Consider the following 19033-nt stretch of genomic DNA (forward strand, 5'->3'; position numbering starts at 1 on the left):
TCTGTCTTTTTAAATATTATGCTGCAGTGAAATATACTATAAAACAGTGGGTTAAAAGCCTTCAAGTTGTCTAATTGCCTGATTATCAAGGACCCTTTGTTCTCAACCTGTGTAAAAACATGCAAAAGGAAACAAATTAATTGAGAGAGTCTGTGAAAGTTTAGGAGCAGCTGTTAAACCTCATTTCTATGCCCTCCTCACTTCATAAGAATGGTAAAAGACTATATACTTTCCAATTGGGATTGCATGGTTTGTTGAACTAGATAAATCTGTTTTGATCAGGATGAACTAATTGTGTGAGGATTTTTTCTAGTTTTAATGAGGACTCCAGTTCTCATAAAGGGGAGAACACATTGCTCAAATGATCTGTTCCTAACTCGTTCCTCCACTCCTTGTCACTGCCTACATTTATGTGACCTATTGGCCACTCAACAATTTTGCAGAGAAGACAAAGGAAGGAAAACACTTGTAGAGAGGTTCTCCATCATGGCCAAACAATAACTTCCAAAGTCCTGCTCCATGCTGTACAACAGAAAGGAGTACAAATTCCCAAGGAATAAGAGCAAATAATTACCACCCACAAGAAGCTACCTGCAAGATAGGGCTTGTTCCATACAAGTTTCATATGTAATAAGAAATATTCCCTTGTAGAAATATGAAGATTTTGGAAAGTAGAACCAGTTTGAAAATTGTAATTTTATCAAACTTCAAACATGTTTAACATTTGTAAAAATCCAAATAAATAAAAAAAAAAATATAGCAGCTCCAGTGTCAGACATGCCTTCAAAAATCTGAGCTGTGATCAAATAAACACTCCATAGTGCTTTGATCATGAAGTTATTCAGTCTCAAAATAGACTGAGATCAGATTTTATGAAAAAAGGATTTCCTGCAACATTTCTCGAAATTGCTCATTCCATCTACGCCAGAATTTTGCAGCTGCAATGTTTTCCTGTAAAAATGAACCTTCTCCAAAACAAAAATTAAATTTAAAACATTCAAAATGCCAAGATTCTATAACTTAAAAATACATTGCAAAGAAGTTTGAAAACAATATTTCTGATTTCAACACTATAATAGAACTATCGTCCACATTTTCAAAATATTTCATCAAATTGACTTTCCACTACCATCCAAAGCAAATTACAAATAATAGTAACAGTGATTTTTTTTTTCACAGTATTTTAGCATTTAGCAGTTCTGTCTGAAGTCGAGCAGTTTTGAGGGATGCATTTTTTTGACTAGGCTACAAAATAAATTGAACTGAATCCAGTTTGAGTATGTGTTGGTTCCTACTGTAGTCTAGCCAGATGACCCTCAGAATAATAAGGGGAAGATTAAAAATGAACTACACATACCAGATTCACTCAAGCAATTGTGAAACAGAAGCTAATATAATCCACTAGTGACAATCAGACTGCCTAGCCTTTCCACAATAGGAGGAAAATATGTACTGGGTATATCTACTTTTTGGAAGACTTAGATCAGGTTAATATTAATATGTAATAAGATTTGCAGATAAAGGTTTTGATGTCTAATTTAGGCAGCCAAGTGTGAAAACATTGACCTTAATCTTCAGTGAGCCTTGTCTAAAGAGGGAATCTTAGAAGTCAGTGATATACTATTTGGACCATAATTTCTCTACATCTTAGATTTTAATCTTCAAATACTTAAATAGGTCTTTGTTATTTAGAGCCCAGATCCTTTGCCTGTCCTGATTTTGAGTGGTGCTTACTCATTTTCATTGAAGTGAGTGTGTTAATTCATGTGAGCAGGTTCATTTGCCTGTATCTGGTGCAGGGCATTTAGTTCATTAGTTGCAGGAATTCTGTGCCAGTAGTGTAAAGCTTTTGGGGAATGTATTTGCAGCAGCAAGATTAGAATTTTACAGGCAACAGTTTTTCTAATGATTCAGGAGTTTGTTTTATTTCTATTAGTGTGAAATTGCTAGCCTTGATAGTGCACCTAAAAAAAAAAAAAGTTAAACTTTAGGAAAAATTCCAATGTGAATTCTTGTGCTTGTCTTCTTTTCTTCTTTATGTTTGTCTGAGTCTTTTTTTTCTTTCTGTTTGTCCAAGTCTGTTATTTCAGTGGAGATAGCAGCAATAATGGAATTAACCCTGATCTCCAGCATATTTCCTGCCATGTCCATCTATCACACTTTGTTTTCTGTCTCCTGGATATCTGGCACTATCATCCTTATCTTCCCAGTAGTCAATTGCCCAAGAATTATGGGCGGAGGGAGGGAGGGGTGGCCAGGGACAGAGGCCTGCGTCTAGCCCCCCCACCCACCTTTTGCGGCTAGGACCGCCCCGCTGCCACTTCAGAGCCGGGCCAGGCCACCACCCCCCTCCGTCCCTTGGCCCCGCCTCCCCGTTCTCTCTGTCACTGCTGCCTGCAGGGCTGGGAGTGTGGCCTGCAGGGAGCAGGGGGGACAGGGCCAGTTCTGCCCCTCCATCTGCTCCATCGCCGCTGCCTGTCAGGGCAGGGGGCTGGGCAGGGACAGAGGCCTGGGGCCAGGCTCACTCTCCCCACCCTTGCCCCCTCCACTTTGGGGCCCTTGGGGGGCCAGCGGGTACAGAGCCCAGTGTCCAGCCATGCACCCCCTCTCCCCTCGTCCAGTCCTGCCCCCACATTTGGACCCAATCCCATTCCCCCCTGGTGATTCGGGTTCAGGCCCAGGGTTGGTCCACCCCCCTGCCTCCCCTGCTGTGGTGGTCCCAACCCCATTCCCTGCCCCCTTGTGCTGAGACAGCCAATCAGAGTGTGAATAAAGGATTATGGACAGACAGACAGACTTAGGCTTTTATAATATTAGAATAGAATTGCTGGCTCCTTTCAAAACCCGTGTCCCATTTCATTACTAGCAGCATATCCTCTCTTATGCTGCTCTCTTTCCAGACTCTTGTTTCAGTTATACTCCATTTCACACTTTGGTAGATACCTTCTTTCGTACACTGTGGGTGTGTCTACACGTTGCCCTATGGCAGTGTAGCAACACACTACATTGCTGTATGGCGTGCTACAGTGACATAGCGATCACATGGATCTACATCACTGTAATGGCACACTCTCCCATTTTAGCGTACTGCTACAGCAATGTAGCAGTGAAATCTTACTGTGTGCTGTGCGCACAGCACAGTACAGGCAATTACTGTGCCGTACTTTAATACTTCCGAAAGGAAGTACAAAAGCACGGCGCCGTAGCAACATCACCATATGGCGACATGTAGATGCACCCTGTATTCCCTTCCTATCCCCACTCTGTGGTCTCCCACAGTTGCTTTCTTTCCTTATTGCTGTATACACCCACCTATCAGTATTCCAGTATTGCATCTACTTCCTGGTGCTATTTCACATCTTCTTTTTCCCTTAAGGCCTCCTTTGGTATCCTCTGTCTTTACTATCTCTCTTTACCCTTCACCAGCTTCTCTCCCTAGCCTGCAGATTGTCTGATCACAAGCAAATTGAAACAGAGTTAAAAATAATATTGTTAAAAGAGGAAGAGCAATTAATAGTTAACTTGGATTCTGTAGTTAAGCTAATCAGGGTTCTAATAAAATATGCACTCAGCCCTGAGCTCCTTGGCTGAAGAAAATCCACACTGAAGTTTCTGGGAGTTCTGCATGGGTAAGGATTCAGGTCCTAAACTACCACCTTTATTTTTAGGGTAAAATCAAGATACAAGGGCAAAAGCATTTATTTAGTATAATGCAACAACTAAAACTATACTGCAGTCATAAACAATTGTTTGCAAAACTATATAAAATCCTTTCTTTAATAGATTGCAGTCTTTGCTCTAATTGAGATTTCAGATAATTACCTTTATGCACGTAAACATACATGTGTGCTTATGGATATGTATGTATGTATGTATGGGCAAAAACAAAGAGAAATTACATTGTTCAAACATTTATAAATACATATCTATATATGTGATGAATTATTGTTAATATATAGATTATTCTTCCAACAGTTTTCTGTAGTCATTTGTGTAACACCTTTAAAATCATAATGACAATGAAAATGTGTCATATAAATAGTATCTACATTATACATATGACATAAAAATATTCAACCTACAGATTCAGGTGTATGCAGTGGAGTCTAAACAAAAAAAAAAACCTTATAAAAAACAGATTTCTACAGTGTCCCAATGTCTTGGCATTAAAAACTAAAAGCAAGATTTCTATTGTAATTTGCTCAGGTGAAAACAACTGTTTGAAGAGAACATGAGGTACATCCTCTCCAAACAATAGACTAAAAACAAAATAATAGACTATTATTTTTATAATTAATTTCTTAAGCACTTTCCTGAATATGAAGAAAGGATAATTTATAGTAAAACTCTATTATCTGATGGCTAAATATTCAAAATGTTATGCCATTGATAAATCTTTGGTTCTCAAAAGCATAGTTATTAAAGTTTTAGATAGAGAATCAGAAATTAGTTAGATCATAAATTTTTTTCTGGAATACTTTGCATGATTCTGAAACCCTCACTATATTAATTTCTCACAGACGTTTTAGAAAACTGGAAATTATTCATAGTATATCATACAAAATTAGGGGGAGAACCCACTTTCATAATAAAAATGAACTTTGAAAAATAATTCTGAAGGAAGAAGAGATGATTCCCCACAAATACCCTGTCATCTAGGGAAATTACTACAGGCCTGGGAACGGAATGATTCTGACTTCCACTCCTTTCCTTGCTACTGAAGGACCATGATAATCATATTTTAGCACATACCGCATGTTCCCAGAGAAGACATGCACCCTTTTTTCTTCATTCTGCCTTCCCAAAACAAGATTTTTCCAGAGTTATAGAGCAGAGACAATCTAATGTTCCATTTATTTCCTGTGCAGGTAAAACCTACAGCTTTTCACAGCTGAATTTTCAGCAGTTCTTGGCCACTAAGAGAAGGCTGAAATTGTAGCTTCTGCTGAAGGCATGGGTAGATCTAGGATGTTGAAAATAACTAAAAACAGTCTGCAGGGCTGTGAAACAGGAGAAGAAAGAGCAGAAAAGGTTAACAGACAGTCAAATTGCCAAATAAATGATAGCTTGATTAGTAGAACATCAAATTATAAAAAAGGAGAGTGGGTCATTAACTCCTGTAGAGTAAAGAGAGATTAGCAGGAATCAGGTACATTATAATGACCTAAGAAGTCAAATGCCACAGCTGGGCATTTGATTTTAAACTCTGGGGAGAGCAGGAATCAAAGTAGGATACAACCACTCCACTGCATCCCCTCAGATCTGCCCGGATGGACTCCACCACACCCTCTATATGGCTGCTGGAAGGAACAGAAGGAAAAGAAGCAGCAGCCATTTTACATCTCCATGCTTCTATTCTGGGCAGAAAATAAAATACTGTGAATTCATACAGTATTCTAAAAACATAATTTAATTATGCCTCACAGCATCCCATATTGTAAATAAATATAGTAAATATATTTCCCATAATTTTTCAAATAATAAATCTGAGGCCAAGCTTTTATATCCAAGGTCTGATAGCAACTCAGCATCAGAGCTGTTGCAAGAACATTTACTTCTAGGAGCAGTCCAAGGTCTAAACCATTTTAACAGACTTGCCAAAAGCACCTTATCATTTGGGGTGCTTTAATTTTTGAATGACAAGCTTCAGACACTTTAAAAGAGTTTGGCTCTTAAAAGGCAGCTTCTTACCACTTTGCTGATCAGGCCTCTTTCAGATGTTTTAAATTTGTGCTCCATAAATTGAAACACCCAAAATCAGTTCTTTTCTGTTTTCATGTCTTTGTATGACAAGGTATTTAGCAGGATTTGCAGATTTGTTGAAATATGACAGGGCTATGCCATAAGCGCTTCTGCTATGGCCTCAAACTTTTGATCTCCAGGCTGCCAACCATGCACCTTAATGTCTGCACCACCCCGACCCCTTTTGCACCAAAAGTCACTAGTCACAAGTTAAAGTTTTATCCTAGATTGCAGTGCTCCCTCTTCTCCCTCCCCCCGCCCCCCCCATATTGCATGTGAACAAGTCACTTAACTGAAGCAACTGATTTAGGAAATTTCAAGAAAAAAAACTGTCCACCATTTCAACAATCCATGTTTGCCTATACTTCTGCAGGAATTTTACGTAATCACTGTGAAGTTTATTAAGTACAAGTGAAAACATGTAGATTTTTTTTAATGTCTACTGCTTCCTTATCTTTGTGTCTTTTACTGTGATGTTATAGAGCTTGGATCATATGGAAAACTAAAATATTATGACACAATGACTGAAGAAGGTAAGAAATATTTTAGAATTGTTTGTAGTCACTTTGTTAAGTCTTTTTTTTGTCTGCCTTTTGTGTGCTTGCTTTTTCCTCATTCTTCTTTTTGGGTATTGTGTATTTCTTTGCATGATTTCACTGACAGTGTGATCAATTGTCATGATTTTATTACATTTTTGTCATTTGCATTTGCAAGTTTGTTTTTTCCGATAAATCTATACAACAGACAATATTTTTGCTAGAGTAAGACAACTTTATATACTAGTAACTACATACAAATATATAATATATGCCATACATACATATTTCTATACCATGGTTTTGACATAACACATTTAATTAGATAACATCATTTGTGGACAGTCTAAGCACAAAACCTGAGAAGAACTATTGATTGACCTCAGTCTTCTGAATTATTCAACAGCAAGGTGCTAACCTGATTCTTCAAACAGGTCTCTGATTTTTTTCATACTTGGGGACTGATTCAGTGTGCAATGAAATCATTGATAGTCTTTTTCTTGACTTCAAATACCTTTAGATCAGGCTGATGGTATTTATAGTCTTGATTCAGGAAAGTATTTAAACATTGGCTTAACTTTCACCACATACTTAAGTCCTTTTGCAGTTAATTTTGATGTTTTTCAGAATCGGAGTCTAACTGTATGTGGAATAAGAGTCTGCTGCCCAAGTACCTGATTATTAGGGCTGTGTGAAGCTTTGGTAGCCGATTCAATTTGGAGGAGATTTGGCAGCCAAATCTCTAAATCCAAATTGAATTGAGAGACCCAAAAGCTCCGAATTGAATCGAACCCTCTGAATTGATTTGGAAAAGATTCAGAGATTCAGAAGGCAGTCATGCAGAAAACAGAAACTCAGAAGAGGGGGTGCGGAGGGGAGACTGCTCTGATATTGACATCTATAGCTGGCCAGTGACTGTGGTCTTTCTCTGAGTTCCCTTCCAGTCGCAGTGCTCTGGGGCAGACACATAGAAACAACATATAAGGCTGTGTGTGAACTCCTCTGTGTGCCTGTTGTGAGCTGTCTGTCTGTTGCAGCAGCAGCAGCATCTGGAGGGCTCTGGCTTGGTAGTAGGTAGTCTCTTGCCACCAAGTTCTATCCAATCCTTTCCTATTTACCCTTGCCTACAATCCATATTGTTATCCATTCATTTCAGCTTATTGTTCCCCCCAAATTCTCTTATTTATTCTTGTTAGCCTGTCTTTTTTACCCCCCACAAAAAGAAATCTGTGTTTTCCCTGACAGTGTGTCATCACTGTACAGGAAAGCACAACATATATTACATACATTGCACACAGATATGCACACATTTTGCAGCACACCATACATCATGAAGCATGCTGGAAAGCCAGGTGCCAGGTCTTCTGGCAGGGGAGGGAAAGGGGGCTGAGGGAGAGCTGCAAGTTCCCCCCCCCCCCCAAAGATAGATGCACCCTCTTTCCTGGCAGTGAGGAGTCTTCTGCTGCTAGTGGGAGCAAGGAGATGGAAGCTGAGTTTGCACCTGCAGCACCACCAGTAACACCAGTAACCACAACCAGCAGCAGCATGACATTCTCCACTCCTGTAATATCTTCTCTGATTTTCTGCAGTGAAAAAAAGTATCCCCAATGTATTCCAAGAGTTTAATAGATTGTCTAGGTCCTGTTGTATTGTTTTTTTCCAACAGATATTTATGTTCTTAGAATTCCTTCTTACTAGCAGGCCCTATCCTTTAGGTAGTATTGATAATTGCTCAGAAAAGATAGTAGATAGTCTACAGTAGACACCACACATTCTTTTCTTCTTTACCTTTATCCAGAGATATTCAGCCAAACTACCTTTTGGCTAAGTGCAGACAGTCAAAAAGCTCATGGGGGAATCAATCCAATCTTCACAGGTTTCTCTAAGCTGCATAGATTGGACCATTAATGAAAAGAACTCACATTCACTCTTCAGTTGTGGAAGACAGGTAGATGCCTGCATTGGCTGAGGCAAGAAGAGGACGGGGGGGCGGGGGGGGGGCACTCTTGCATGCCTCCCAGCATGCCAGATATTACCGAGGGCACCTAAGTGCAGGATGCAACAGACAGCCCGGGAGGCCTGCACTGAGCAGTGGGGTCTGATCCTTCCCTCTATGGAGCACTCCCATCCCCACTGGCTGGCAGAAGCCCTCTGGGCCACCCAGTGCATCCCACTAGAGCCTGACACCAGCAGCAGTTAGCACAACATGTCAGGCAGCCCAGGGGGCTTGTGCCAGGCAGCAGGGCTCAGTCCTTCCTTCTATGGAACCAGCCCAGCCAAGCAGGGATAGGGGAAACCATCCCATGATTCAGGATCCCCACCAGCTGGGAAGACCCCAGCTCAGGGTGATGGGGCTGAGATGGGGATGGGGGGCTTCATTCCCCACTCCCCGCAGTGAGTCAGAGGCAAACTTTCAGGGCAGGGCTATGCAGCCAGTCTAGCTGGGTGGAGTCAGAGAAACTCCTTGTGGTAGGTGCTCCCCCCATCTGGGAATACCCCAGCCTGGGGGTGGGGGGAGGCAAGACAGCAGCAGAAGAACCTCCCCCTGCAGCACAGGGCTCCTTCCACCTGGACAGACCCCAGTTGCGGGGGGGGGGGGGGGAGGAGATACTGGGACAGAACACCTCCTCTCCCCTTCCCCACTGCAGGTCAGAAGCAGAGAGTCACAGGGGGCAGGGCTGTGCAGCCAGCCCTGCCAGCAGGGGTGGGGAGAACCCCCTGTGCTGCAGACCCCAGCTGAACTCACAGTTCCTTCATAGCTGCTCAAGGACCAGAATTTCATAACCATGGCAGATTTTAAAATTAGGAGGAACATTTAAAAAAAAAATTGAATATATAAACTCCAATGGTGTTTAGTCATTTCCATGACAGCTGGTATACCATATTTATCTCCCTCCTCCATGTCTCACTCCATAACAGAGACAGGATCTACAGCTAATAAGAACTCTGTTTCTTAACTAAAGAACAGGATATGAGAGTCAGTCTTGTACAAAATATCTGATTCATTACTCTCTTCTTTCTTCTCCAGATAAGATTTTCCCCATATTTCTCCAGGCTTGGTGATATGGAGCCTGGAATCACAAGGGTCTCGTCCCTAAGATGCAGCTTAAAAGCTACATCTTCCAGTGACCAGAAGCTGGTTGCTTAGCCTACTGAGTTCAATAGAGAGGTTTTTTATCCTGAGGAGCTCCTCAGCCAGTCCTCCCAAATAAAGCATAGTCTTTGAGCAGCAGACAAATAAACAAAGCAAAACCCTTCTGCCTTGCTACAAGTATTGGGAAAGGAGCCCTTGGGCTCTGACCCCAGCACAGCAGCCTGACTCCTCCTTGACAGCAAGCTTTTGTTCTATTCCTAGTTTGTGTCCTGCCTGCAAACTGTTCCCCCACCATTTGCTATTTTTCTGCTCTCTCCCCTGAGGTTTTAAGCTCCCAATGGGACACTTTCTCATCATTCAAATACATTGCAGAATTCCCTCTTACTAACAGGCCCTATTCTTTAGATACTATTGATATATCAACAGGGCTGACTGTTCCCTCTCAAAACCCCAGACCCTGGAACTGAACAGTTCTGTTTCAATCATTTATAATGTTATTTCTTAAAGTATCCTATACTTGGATAGAATTTCAGCGTAAAAGTACTGTTCTTACTGATAAATAACCAGTGTCATTAGAGGTACAGTGTCAGGCTTGCACAGTCCATTTGATCATTCATAAATGACATAAGCAATTAAGAGCAATTGCATAATCAGTAAAAGTGAGCCAAAAAGAAAAGTGTGGCCACTCTGCCTTAGTGAAAGTGGATACTGTACAGTAAGAACTGGAGGCTACTGATGTAATGTCTCTATGTATTCACACTGTTTAATGGATTAATTTTTCCTGCCATTGCTCATAGTAAGTAGATAACTATTCTATTAGTGCAAGTAAATGAATAAAATTTCTGGTGGAACACTCCCAGCCCAGCAGCAAACTACCTAATTCTCTACTTTTGGCTGCCACTTATTGACATCAAGTAGACACTATAATTGCTTTGGTATTTTCAGAGCTGAAATTGTCAAGTCACCATGAGACCTCCCTAACTGTTGGTATATAAGTTTTGCTTCCATGTCTTTACCCTGCTCTGCTACAGATGCATTTGGGGTGACTGGGGTGCTTACCTGCCCCCTCTTCCAAGAGACATCCTGTTTTCCCCTACAGACAATTTACACCAAAATGAAGATTTTTTTTCTAAAACAGTTTTTTTTTTCAGAAGAAAAGGATAGCTCATCACAGAAAAACAAACTGCTTCAAATGGAAAAAAAAGTTTTCTGATGAAAAATGACTTTTTTATGAAAGTAGATGCTTTATGTAAAAACATTTGTTAAATTAAAAATCAGTCTTAAGGGTTGTGGGGAAAGTTTCAAGCACATCTACTGAGTTGTCATCATGAGGTGAAAGGGTAGAGCAGATCTAGCTTCAGGAGAAGCTACTGAAACTATTGGGGTAGCAAGATAACCTAACTAGTTAAAACGGCACTTTGGAGAGGAAGAAACTACAAGGGGGGCAACTACAGAGGAGGACCTGCTAGATGGATTAAGTTGAGAAAAATATTAAAACTGATACATTTAGGGCACATTTACACATGCAATTAATGTGAAGCAATAAACACTAAAGTTTATTGCTCCCAGGTATGCCATTTGAACATGTGACCCGCAGCACACTCAGCTCTTTAGGTACCGAACTCAATCATTTAGGTGCTTCTAACTTTCTCAAAAATGTTACCCAAATTCTAATTAACTCTGCAGCACTTAAATTCTCTGGAACCCTAAACTTTTTTCCAGTGGACATGCTTCAAGCTACTTCATTACTGATACCATCCCATAGTTGGAAGACCAGAGGCCCTAAAACAAGATTCTCAAAATAGATGTTTCCCCACCTACATTGCCATCCAGATTGGTGTCCCTCTGCAACAGGGGCTTGACATAACCATCAACCTACCAGCTAGTCAGCACTTGGGTTATCTCTCTCTTTCAGTCATTCTTGTTGCAGCTTTTCTACTTGATATAAGCATGCTTCTTGGTCAAGAGAAAAAGTAAGCAAGTTTGACTGTACAGTAATGACATTGCCTGAGATGAGGTTTTAAAACCCAGTTCTAACTCAGGCAGAAGAGGGATTTGAAACCAGGTCTCTCAGTCTCAGGTGAATGTTTTAACTTGCTGCTGTCTCCCCCCCCACCAGTTTATCCAGGTCATTTTAGGATCCAGAATGACCTTGATGGACTGTAAAAACTCATAATCAACCGTATGAGATTCAACAAGGACAAGTACAAAGGGTGGAGTTTTATCTGAACTTGAGACAAAATAAACGCATGCACAAATACATAAGAAAGCAGGGCTGGAAAAGACCTCACAAGAGAATGACTGGTTTGGTTGCAGCATGGCAGAGAAATGACATGACAGAGAAGGGGCTGGGGGCTGTGGTGGACTATAAGCTGATTATGAGCCAACAGTGTCCTCTGGTTGCAAAAAAAGCCAGCAGTATATTGGGTTGTATTAACAGGAGTGTCATTTGCAAATCGAGAGAAGTGGTTCTTCCTCTCTATTCAGCACTGATGAGGCTTCACCTGGAGTACTGTGTCCAGTTTCAAGCCCCACAAAAGATGTGGGCAGTTTGGAAAGAGTCCAGCGCAGGGCAGCAAAAATTATTATGGGCCTTGGAGACAAGACATATGAGTAAGGACCTGGACTTATGAATAGGGACCTACTGAAATCTTGATTGCTTCTTTTTCATAGAAAATATGAAATCAAGCATTTTCTATGAACAATGGCAGACTCTGCAATTTTGGTCGGCAGAGAAAAGGGTGGGAAGCCCTTCAATATTGGAGCATGGGACGGGGAAAGGGCTGCTCACAGCAGGTGGTGGGGAGGCTGCAAACAATTGCATTGGCATCTATGGAGCCCCAGCCCAGCTCATTGCATGTGTGCTCCCACTGCGGGCAATGAGCTGGGCCAGGACTCCACAGACCCCAGTGAAGCCACTTGCAGCCTCATGGCTACCTGCCACAGCCAGTCTGGGCCCAGAATCTGGGCAGGCCCCTGCTGCTGGCCACAGAGCCCAGGTTGCTTGCAGCAGGTGCCGGGGAGGCTGCAAGCAGCTGCACAGGGTCTACAGAGCCCCAGTCCAACTCGTTGCCAGTGGCGGGTGTGCACATGCCTTGGGGTGGACAGCAAGGAAGAGGCTGGGTCTGTTCTGCACCTGCTGCCAGTAAGCTAAGCCAGGGCTCCATGGACCCTTTGCAGCTGCCTGTAGTCTCCCTGCTTAGGGATGGCCTGAAACCATGGCTTAATTACCCTGATTAAGGCTGGGGAAGCCATTAATCCATGCTTAATAACATGTGGATTAATGGCTTCCCTGGGATTAATCAAGGTAATTAAGATGCAGTTTCAGGCCATCTGCCAATCTGGGGAGAGGTGGGACTGCAGGGGCCCTAAAACCAACCACAGGCATGGGGGGCCCCTGCCACAATCAGCCCATGAAATGGTGGCTGGCCCCAGGATCTGCCCATGAAATTGGCCAGCCACCTCCTCAAGTTTTGTAAACCCCTACTTATGAGGAAAGGCTGAGAGAACTAGGGTTATATAGCCTGTAGAAGAGAAGGCTGAGGGAGGATTTGATAACAGTCTTTGAATACCTGAAGGATGATTATAGAGAAGGAGATGGGTTTTTCTCTGTGGCCTTAGGGGATAGGACTAAGATTAGTGGTATCAAAGTGCAGCAAGGGAAATTTAGGATGGAGATTAGGAGGAGTTTTCCAACTATAAAAGTGGTTAGGCACTGGAACAGCTACCTGGAGAAGTTTTGTCATCTCCATGCTTAGAAACTTTCAGAAGCAGGTTAGACAGACACTTGGCTGGTAGTCAGGGATGATCCTGTCTTGAGCAGGGAGCTAGATTAGATGACCTTGTGAGGCCCCTTCCAGCCCTATTTTCCTATGATCCTATAACCAAGGAGGCACAAATCAAGCCAGAGAGATATTCATGGCTAGTGAGCTGTCTGTAATCTGCACTTTTCCTCTACTGTATAATCCTGCTAGTTTAGCCAACACCCCATCGGCTGGTTTTTTAAGTTTGCTTTTTTAGGCACCTAATTCTCACCATCCAGTATTTTGGTAGCCTAGACATCTAACTCAGGGCTAAGAATTCCAGTTGGTGTTGGGCACCTTGGAGATAGTTACTGAAGCGTCTAAATTTAAATCTGCTTCCAGAAATATTCCAACCTGTTTATCTAGATAAGAAAAATACCTTGTATTTGAAAATGAGTTACCTGATAGCAGTCTCCACCTAACCATGGCCACTGAATACATTTTTAAATGTGGCTCAGCCTCCCTACACAACATGCAGAGCTGTATTTAAAATCCTCTTACTTCAGATGTATTAGTTAACATGTTTCCTAGGCAGATTTCTTTCCTCAGTTTTGACAAACCTAAATATAGTAAATTCCTTTCTATTAGAGGTGCCAACTCAGTGAGGTGTCAGAACAAACATCTAACTGGATTTATCTTGTGTGGGATTGACTTGTTAACTAAGGTGGAGCTATTATAAAACACTATGATTGAAATGAGCTTTTGATTGACATAACATGGTGGCTAATTTGTTTAAATACTTTGTTGTATTCTAAAAATGGGTCATTAACCTAGCACTCAGATATGGCCGTTAGAGAAATTCTCATGTCAAATATTTATTTCAGGAAAGTTATTTACTTCATTTCTCAACATAGGGGCTGGGGATTTGGGTCTATTATTTTAATCCTACAATATTAAATATGCAATTTGAAGAAACTGCTATAATTTGTGCATTAATATATTTCTGATTTTATAAAGTATTGCAATAAAATGTATGTCTCAATATGTGGGTAGAAATTATTCCTATAAATATGTTATGTATAAAGTAGCTAACTGCTGTATATTATTACCAGATAGATATAAATGCTATATGTAATGTTATTATTAGAAAAAAAGTATCACTCTTCATGATTTGGTATATTGCAATTTCCATTACAAAGCTTCACGTACTTTTAAGGAACATGGATGTATTCATCTGAGGCTATACTGGACATTTTATCCTAATGGTGAAAGTAAGGAAGAAATAAGGTTTTTTCTTTCCCCCTTTTTGGAACATCACCACTGATGAGACTCTATGATACATTTTAGTTTTACAACATTATTTGTCACCATCACTTCTATATAACTTCAAAAATAAACACGGCATAAAATATGCTAGAAACTGATTAAGATTAAAGGATTCTATTTGGAATGTTTCAAAAATATAATCCTCAGTTGCCATGTTTTTTGTCATCCTGATTCAATTTATATATATATATTGCATTGAATTGAATATATATATTCAAGATAGATAGATGTAAATAAATTGAATCAGGATGACAAAAAGCATGGCAACTGAGGATTATATTTTTGAAACATCCAAATGGAATATATATATGCATTAAATCAGATATAGCAATTCATAACTAATCATTTTTTATGAGAATACTGTATGTATCCAAATAGAAGATAATCCTGATTATAAGACGACTCCAGCAGCAAATACATAGATGTGTTGCCTTTGATAGTTAATGAAAGTTTAATCATCTCTACAGTGAACCTTTGGAAGGGTCTTGTAGAAGTGCTTAGAATATCTATGAACCAATATATCAGATAGGCAAGTGGTGTACTGACTTTAACATTCATCTTCCCCTCTTTGGCCAGTAATAGGTATCATAACTACATTCCAAGCTTTCTAGAATTCCAGGATGTGATCATGACATCACTGCCATGTAAGGTCTGTAGAACTGTTTATCTTTATGGCCTCTGACAGATGTTCAATTTAAGGTGCCAAGGGATCTACACCACCATCCCAACAATTGCACCCCCTGCCACGCCCATATGCATAGCAGGATGCGCAATTTTGGGATCAGGAATTAGATCCATACTGGGATCTTGTTAGTGCAGAGGGAACCTGGGATCATGATCTGAAATGAACCAGCAAGTTAAAATCCAGCTGATTGTCATTTGGAGTGAGGAACTGCACTCAGATCTGAAACTGGCTGCAATCAGGTCCCCAGCCTCATCTGACAACCAGGTCCTGGACATGGGGACCCCAGGGATTAGGCTGCAGTAGCCTGATCCCTGGGTCCATATGAGCTGGGGTGGAGTTAAAACCCTGTGTGTCACCCAGCTGAGTGGCACATGGGGTTTTAAAGGTCCCAGAACATGGGGACCCTGGGATTGGACTGCTGGGACAGCTGCATCCTAGGCCCTCGGGTTGCCCTATTCTGGATCCTGGCACTCAGCTGAGTGCTGGGCTCTATCATGGGCCAGCTCCAACCAGCTACACATTCAATTTAAGGCATAATACAAATGAGCCACAAGTTGTTGTACCTTATATGTGGAATACCTTTTTTGTTCATTAACTGTATTATCGCGACTTAAATTGACTTTAACGTGTGGCCATGTTACTATTTAAGGAGTCTGTTAATTGCATCTTAAATGTGTCAGGGGCCTATGATTAACTTAGTACAGTATATAAAAAAAGACTTTGTGCAGCATGCAAGAATAGTCACCCATAGTTTGTGTTCAGCTGGTGTACTAGAGATCCCATAGTTCCAAAAGAGGTGATTTGTGATTAGGAACTTGCTGTATGTCAAGGCACTATAGATGAAATCATATCTCCACTAAAATCAGTGACATTTTGCCATTCGCTTTATGAGGGGTAGGATCCATCTTCTTTGCCTGAGGAGTGATCAAAAGTTTCAGTCACATGACTGAAAGAGAAAATGCTAAGACATTTCTGCCAATAATTTGATCCTACCATAGCCCAAGTGGACAGAGTTGAGATTGGATGGTCCACCTTAACTTTGTCATTCCTTGACTTGTGACTCCTTCAGTAGTGTATAAATATAGCTATATGGATTTCATCAGACATTTGTTGAAAGGTAAGAACAAGGTGCAATAGTGATTTATTTAAAAAAAAAAACAGTTGACATTCCTTAAAATTGATATTTTTGTCATCAGACATTTCTGTTAAACTCAAATTTATTAGCTGTGGCACCTTAGCTCAAATTATGTATGACCTATTTTGTTAATCTCTCTCTAAATCCAATTCAGTCCTAGAATTATACTAACTAGACAGAAAGAAATCAGCAACAGAATGCTAATTTTGATTGTTCTTTTTTATGAGAACTGTACTACATAATTCTCCAGAGGCTTTGCATTCCTGTGCAAACTCTTACTCAAAATGAGCTGCTTTGCATGCTTTAGTAGGCCAGTCAGCCACTTGACCACAGCACTGCACTGAGTCAACTTTATATGTTGTTCTGCAAAGAGTTTATTCCAAAATGCAGCGCCCCAATAAGATGACTGTGGCTCTGCAAATCCTATAATGCATTTTTTCCATGGTAAGAATACAGTATCTGATGTATCATAATGATGATATCCTGAAAATAATGGTATGTTTACTTAGAGGAAAACTTTCTTTTTTAAAGATGCACAACCTGGAACATAACCATACAGACAGAAAAGTCACATGGATTGATGCGGGGTATAAAAAGAGAGAATATTTCTTTATAGTATATTTTGTCCCGCACGCATTTGGATATTGGGGGCCTGAACTAGAGGGCTTCCTAAGAAATAGGGAGGGTTCATAGGTTCCACTGATTTTTTTGCAGAATTTGACACTACATAAAGTTTAATTATCTTGGCAGCTTGCAGAAGTCACTGAAAGTTTTGCATTATCAAGGAATGCCAAAAAGGGCACCACACTTTGTGAATTTGTGACTGTCTTATCTGTTAAAAGTTGAGTGTCACTGGCCTACACTAAATGAAGTAATGAAAACTGTATCTATTTTTGTTCTTCAGCTTTTATTTTAATTACAGCTTGAAAATGCATATAGCTACTTTCTACATGATTTTGAAAGAAATGTTGGAATAATTTTTTTTACAGGAGTGATATTTTTCACTAAGTCTTATCTTCTGTTCACTAGAGGTCCACACAGAATACCTGTATACAAGCATGCACTCAGACACACACACTGGACGTGCACACAAGTTCAGTTAGATCGGGCACAGGTTAACCTAAACTATGTAATGCACCTCCTTAGGTGAACTAAGTTAGATCAGGCCAACCACTTTTTGCCCAGTCTAAACTCCCTAAATGTATGCACTATTCAGCACTTAGATCACCCTAACCCTAGGGTATGTCTCCGTGTGCCCTTTGAGAAGTCCCAGGATGCAGAGTAGTAGTATTACTTGGAGAAAAAAAAGGACGATAAAAAATTTATTTAATGTCAAGCATCAGTTCCTTGATAGTCAGTTCTAACTGTGGAATAAACTCTCAAAGGAAGTAATAGATGCAGCCTCTTAGGGTATTTAAAACTAAATGAGAAAATGAATTATAGAGAAAAACCCTAGTATTGAGGAAGAGAGGTGGGTCTTGTCTTGAAAAGATTGCACCAACTTAACCCAATACATTTTTTACAATGATGTCGTGAAACCAATAGAAATCTTGCTGTGGACAGCTTTATTCCAATTTAAAAGTAATTTCTTTTTTTATTATTTAACTTAAACTTTTTCCTAACCCATTGAAACTCAACTAAATCACTCTAAGCCACTCAAGTGGAAATGAGAATTCCACACAGATCTGCATTGGTTAAAATTAAACTGGTTAAAGTTAAACCCATTCAGCTTTGTTGTGTAGCTAAGCCCATGAAGTAAGTGGCCCTGTGGGTTTTTTTCAATACCATTTTATATGATTCTTGCTGAAGGAAATATTATAAAAGAGTATTGTAACAGGGGCTTGAGCAGAACCCCTGTTACTGAAGAAACACTGGCCATGGGTGATTAAGAGAACTAAGACACAGCAGTGGGGGGCTTGGCACACTGGGTGAGGATTAGGGTAATCATGGCCACTGCCACACATAAAAGGCAGGGCTAGAAATCAAGCAGTTGCCCTCAGGGCACTGGAGTGAAGGAGAGCGGTTGCTGTGGAGCCGATGGAGCAAGAAGGACGCCGCAGGCAGGTCAAGGCAAGCAGGTTGGACATCAGACCGGTGAGACTGGGGATGCTTACCCCAGGGGATGGTGGCCGGCAGTCAGCTAACAGGATCCCAGGGAAGTTGAGAACACGGCCCTTGGAGACCGAGCTCCAGGAGACAACCGGCTCTCGAACGAAGCAGAGGAGAGACAGCCATGATCGGGAAGGGAGCTACAGGGAAAGTTCACTCAGGGCACAGGAGCTGATGGGTGGCTAGCAAGACCCCAGGAAGGCTGGGGAACCAGACCCCAGAGAAGGATCCCCAGAGACAACCAGCTCTCAGTGGGAGCAGCAGAGAGACAGCCGTAACCGGAAACAGAGCAGCAGGGGAGCTGCAATCAACTAAGTGGTGATACAGATGCTTCCACATTAATGAGGCAATTAGTGTGGTCGGCTACATTGTATCCACTTGAATAAAGGTAGGCACTTGGTGAAACTAACCCCCAGGTAGTCTGGTGTTTCTCACCCTCTCCTCTCAGGGATTAAAATCTAAATCTTTCTATCATCTTCTTAATTGTGGCAGGTGAGTCATGGGGAAGAGAGGGGACATATAGCCAACCAACACCTACAAAGTGGTGCATTGGCTAGGAAACTGAAGCTGCACAGGGAGCACCAGAAAACCATGGAGTCCATGGACATTCAGACCCCAGCAGACTGGCAACAGGCCCATAATATTACTCTACGGCTGCTACAG

The 19033-nt window shown here is 41.1% G+C and overlaps 1 protein-coding gene across 3 annotated transcripts in view; it reads left to right on the top strand.

Moving 5' to 3' along the window:
- SLC24A2 (solute carrier family 24 member 2) overlaps positions 1-19033 on the top strand; it is a 182262-nt gene that overhangs the window by 106605 nt on the left and 56624 nt on the right. For 2 of the 3 annotated variants that reach the window (XM_019480761.2, XM_019480762.2), the window contains one exon: positions 6225-6275. The exons of the other annotated variant lie outside the window; for it this stretch is intronic. In XM_019480761.2, the coding sequence (XP_019336306.1) occupies positions 6225-6275 (51 nt within the window). The remainder of the gene's footprint in view (positions 1-6224; positions 6276-19033) is intronic. 3 annotated transcript variants of the gene reach the window in all.

Source organism: Alligator mississippiensis, chromosome 3 (assembly GCF_030867095.1).
Source record: "Alligator mississippiensis isolate rAllMis1 chromosome 3, rAllMis1, whole genome shotgun sequence".
NCBI classification, from domain to species: domain Eukaryota; kingdom Metazoa; phylum Chordata; order Crocodylia; family Alligatoridae; genus Alligator; species Alligator mississippiensis.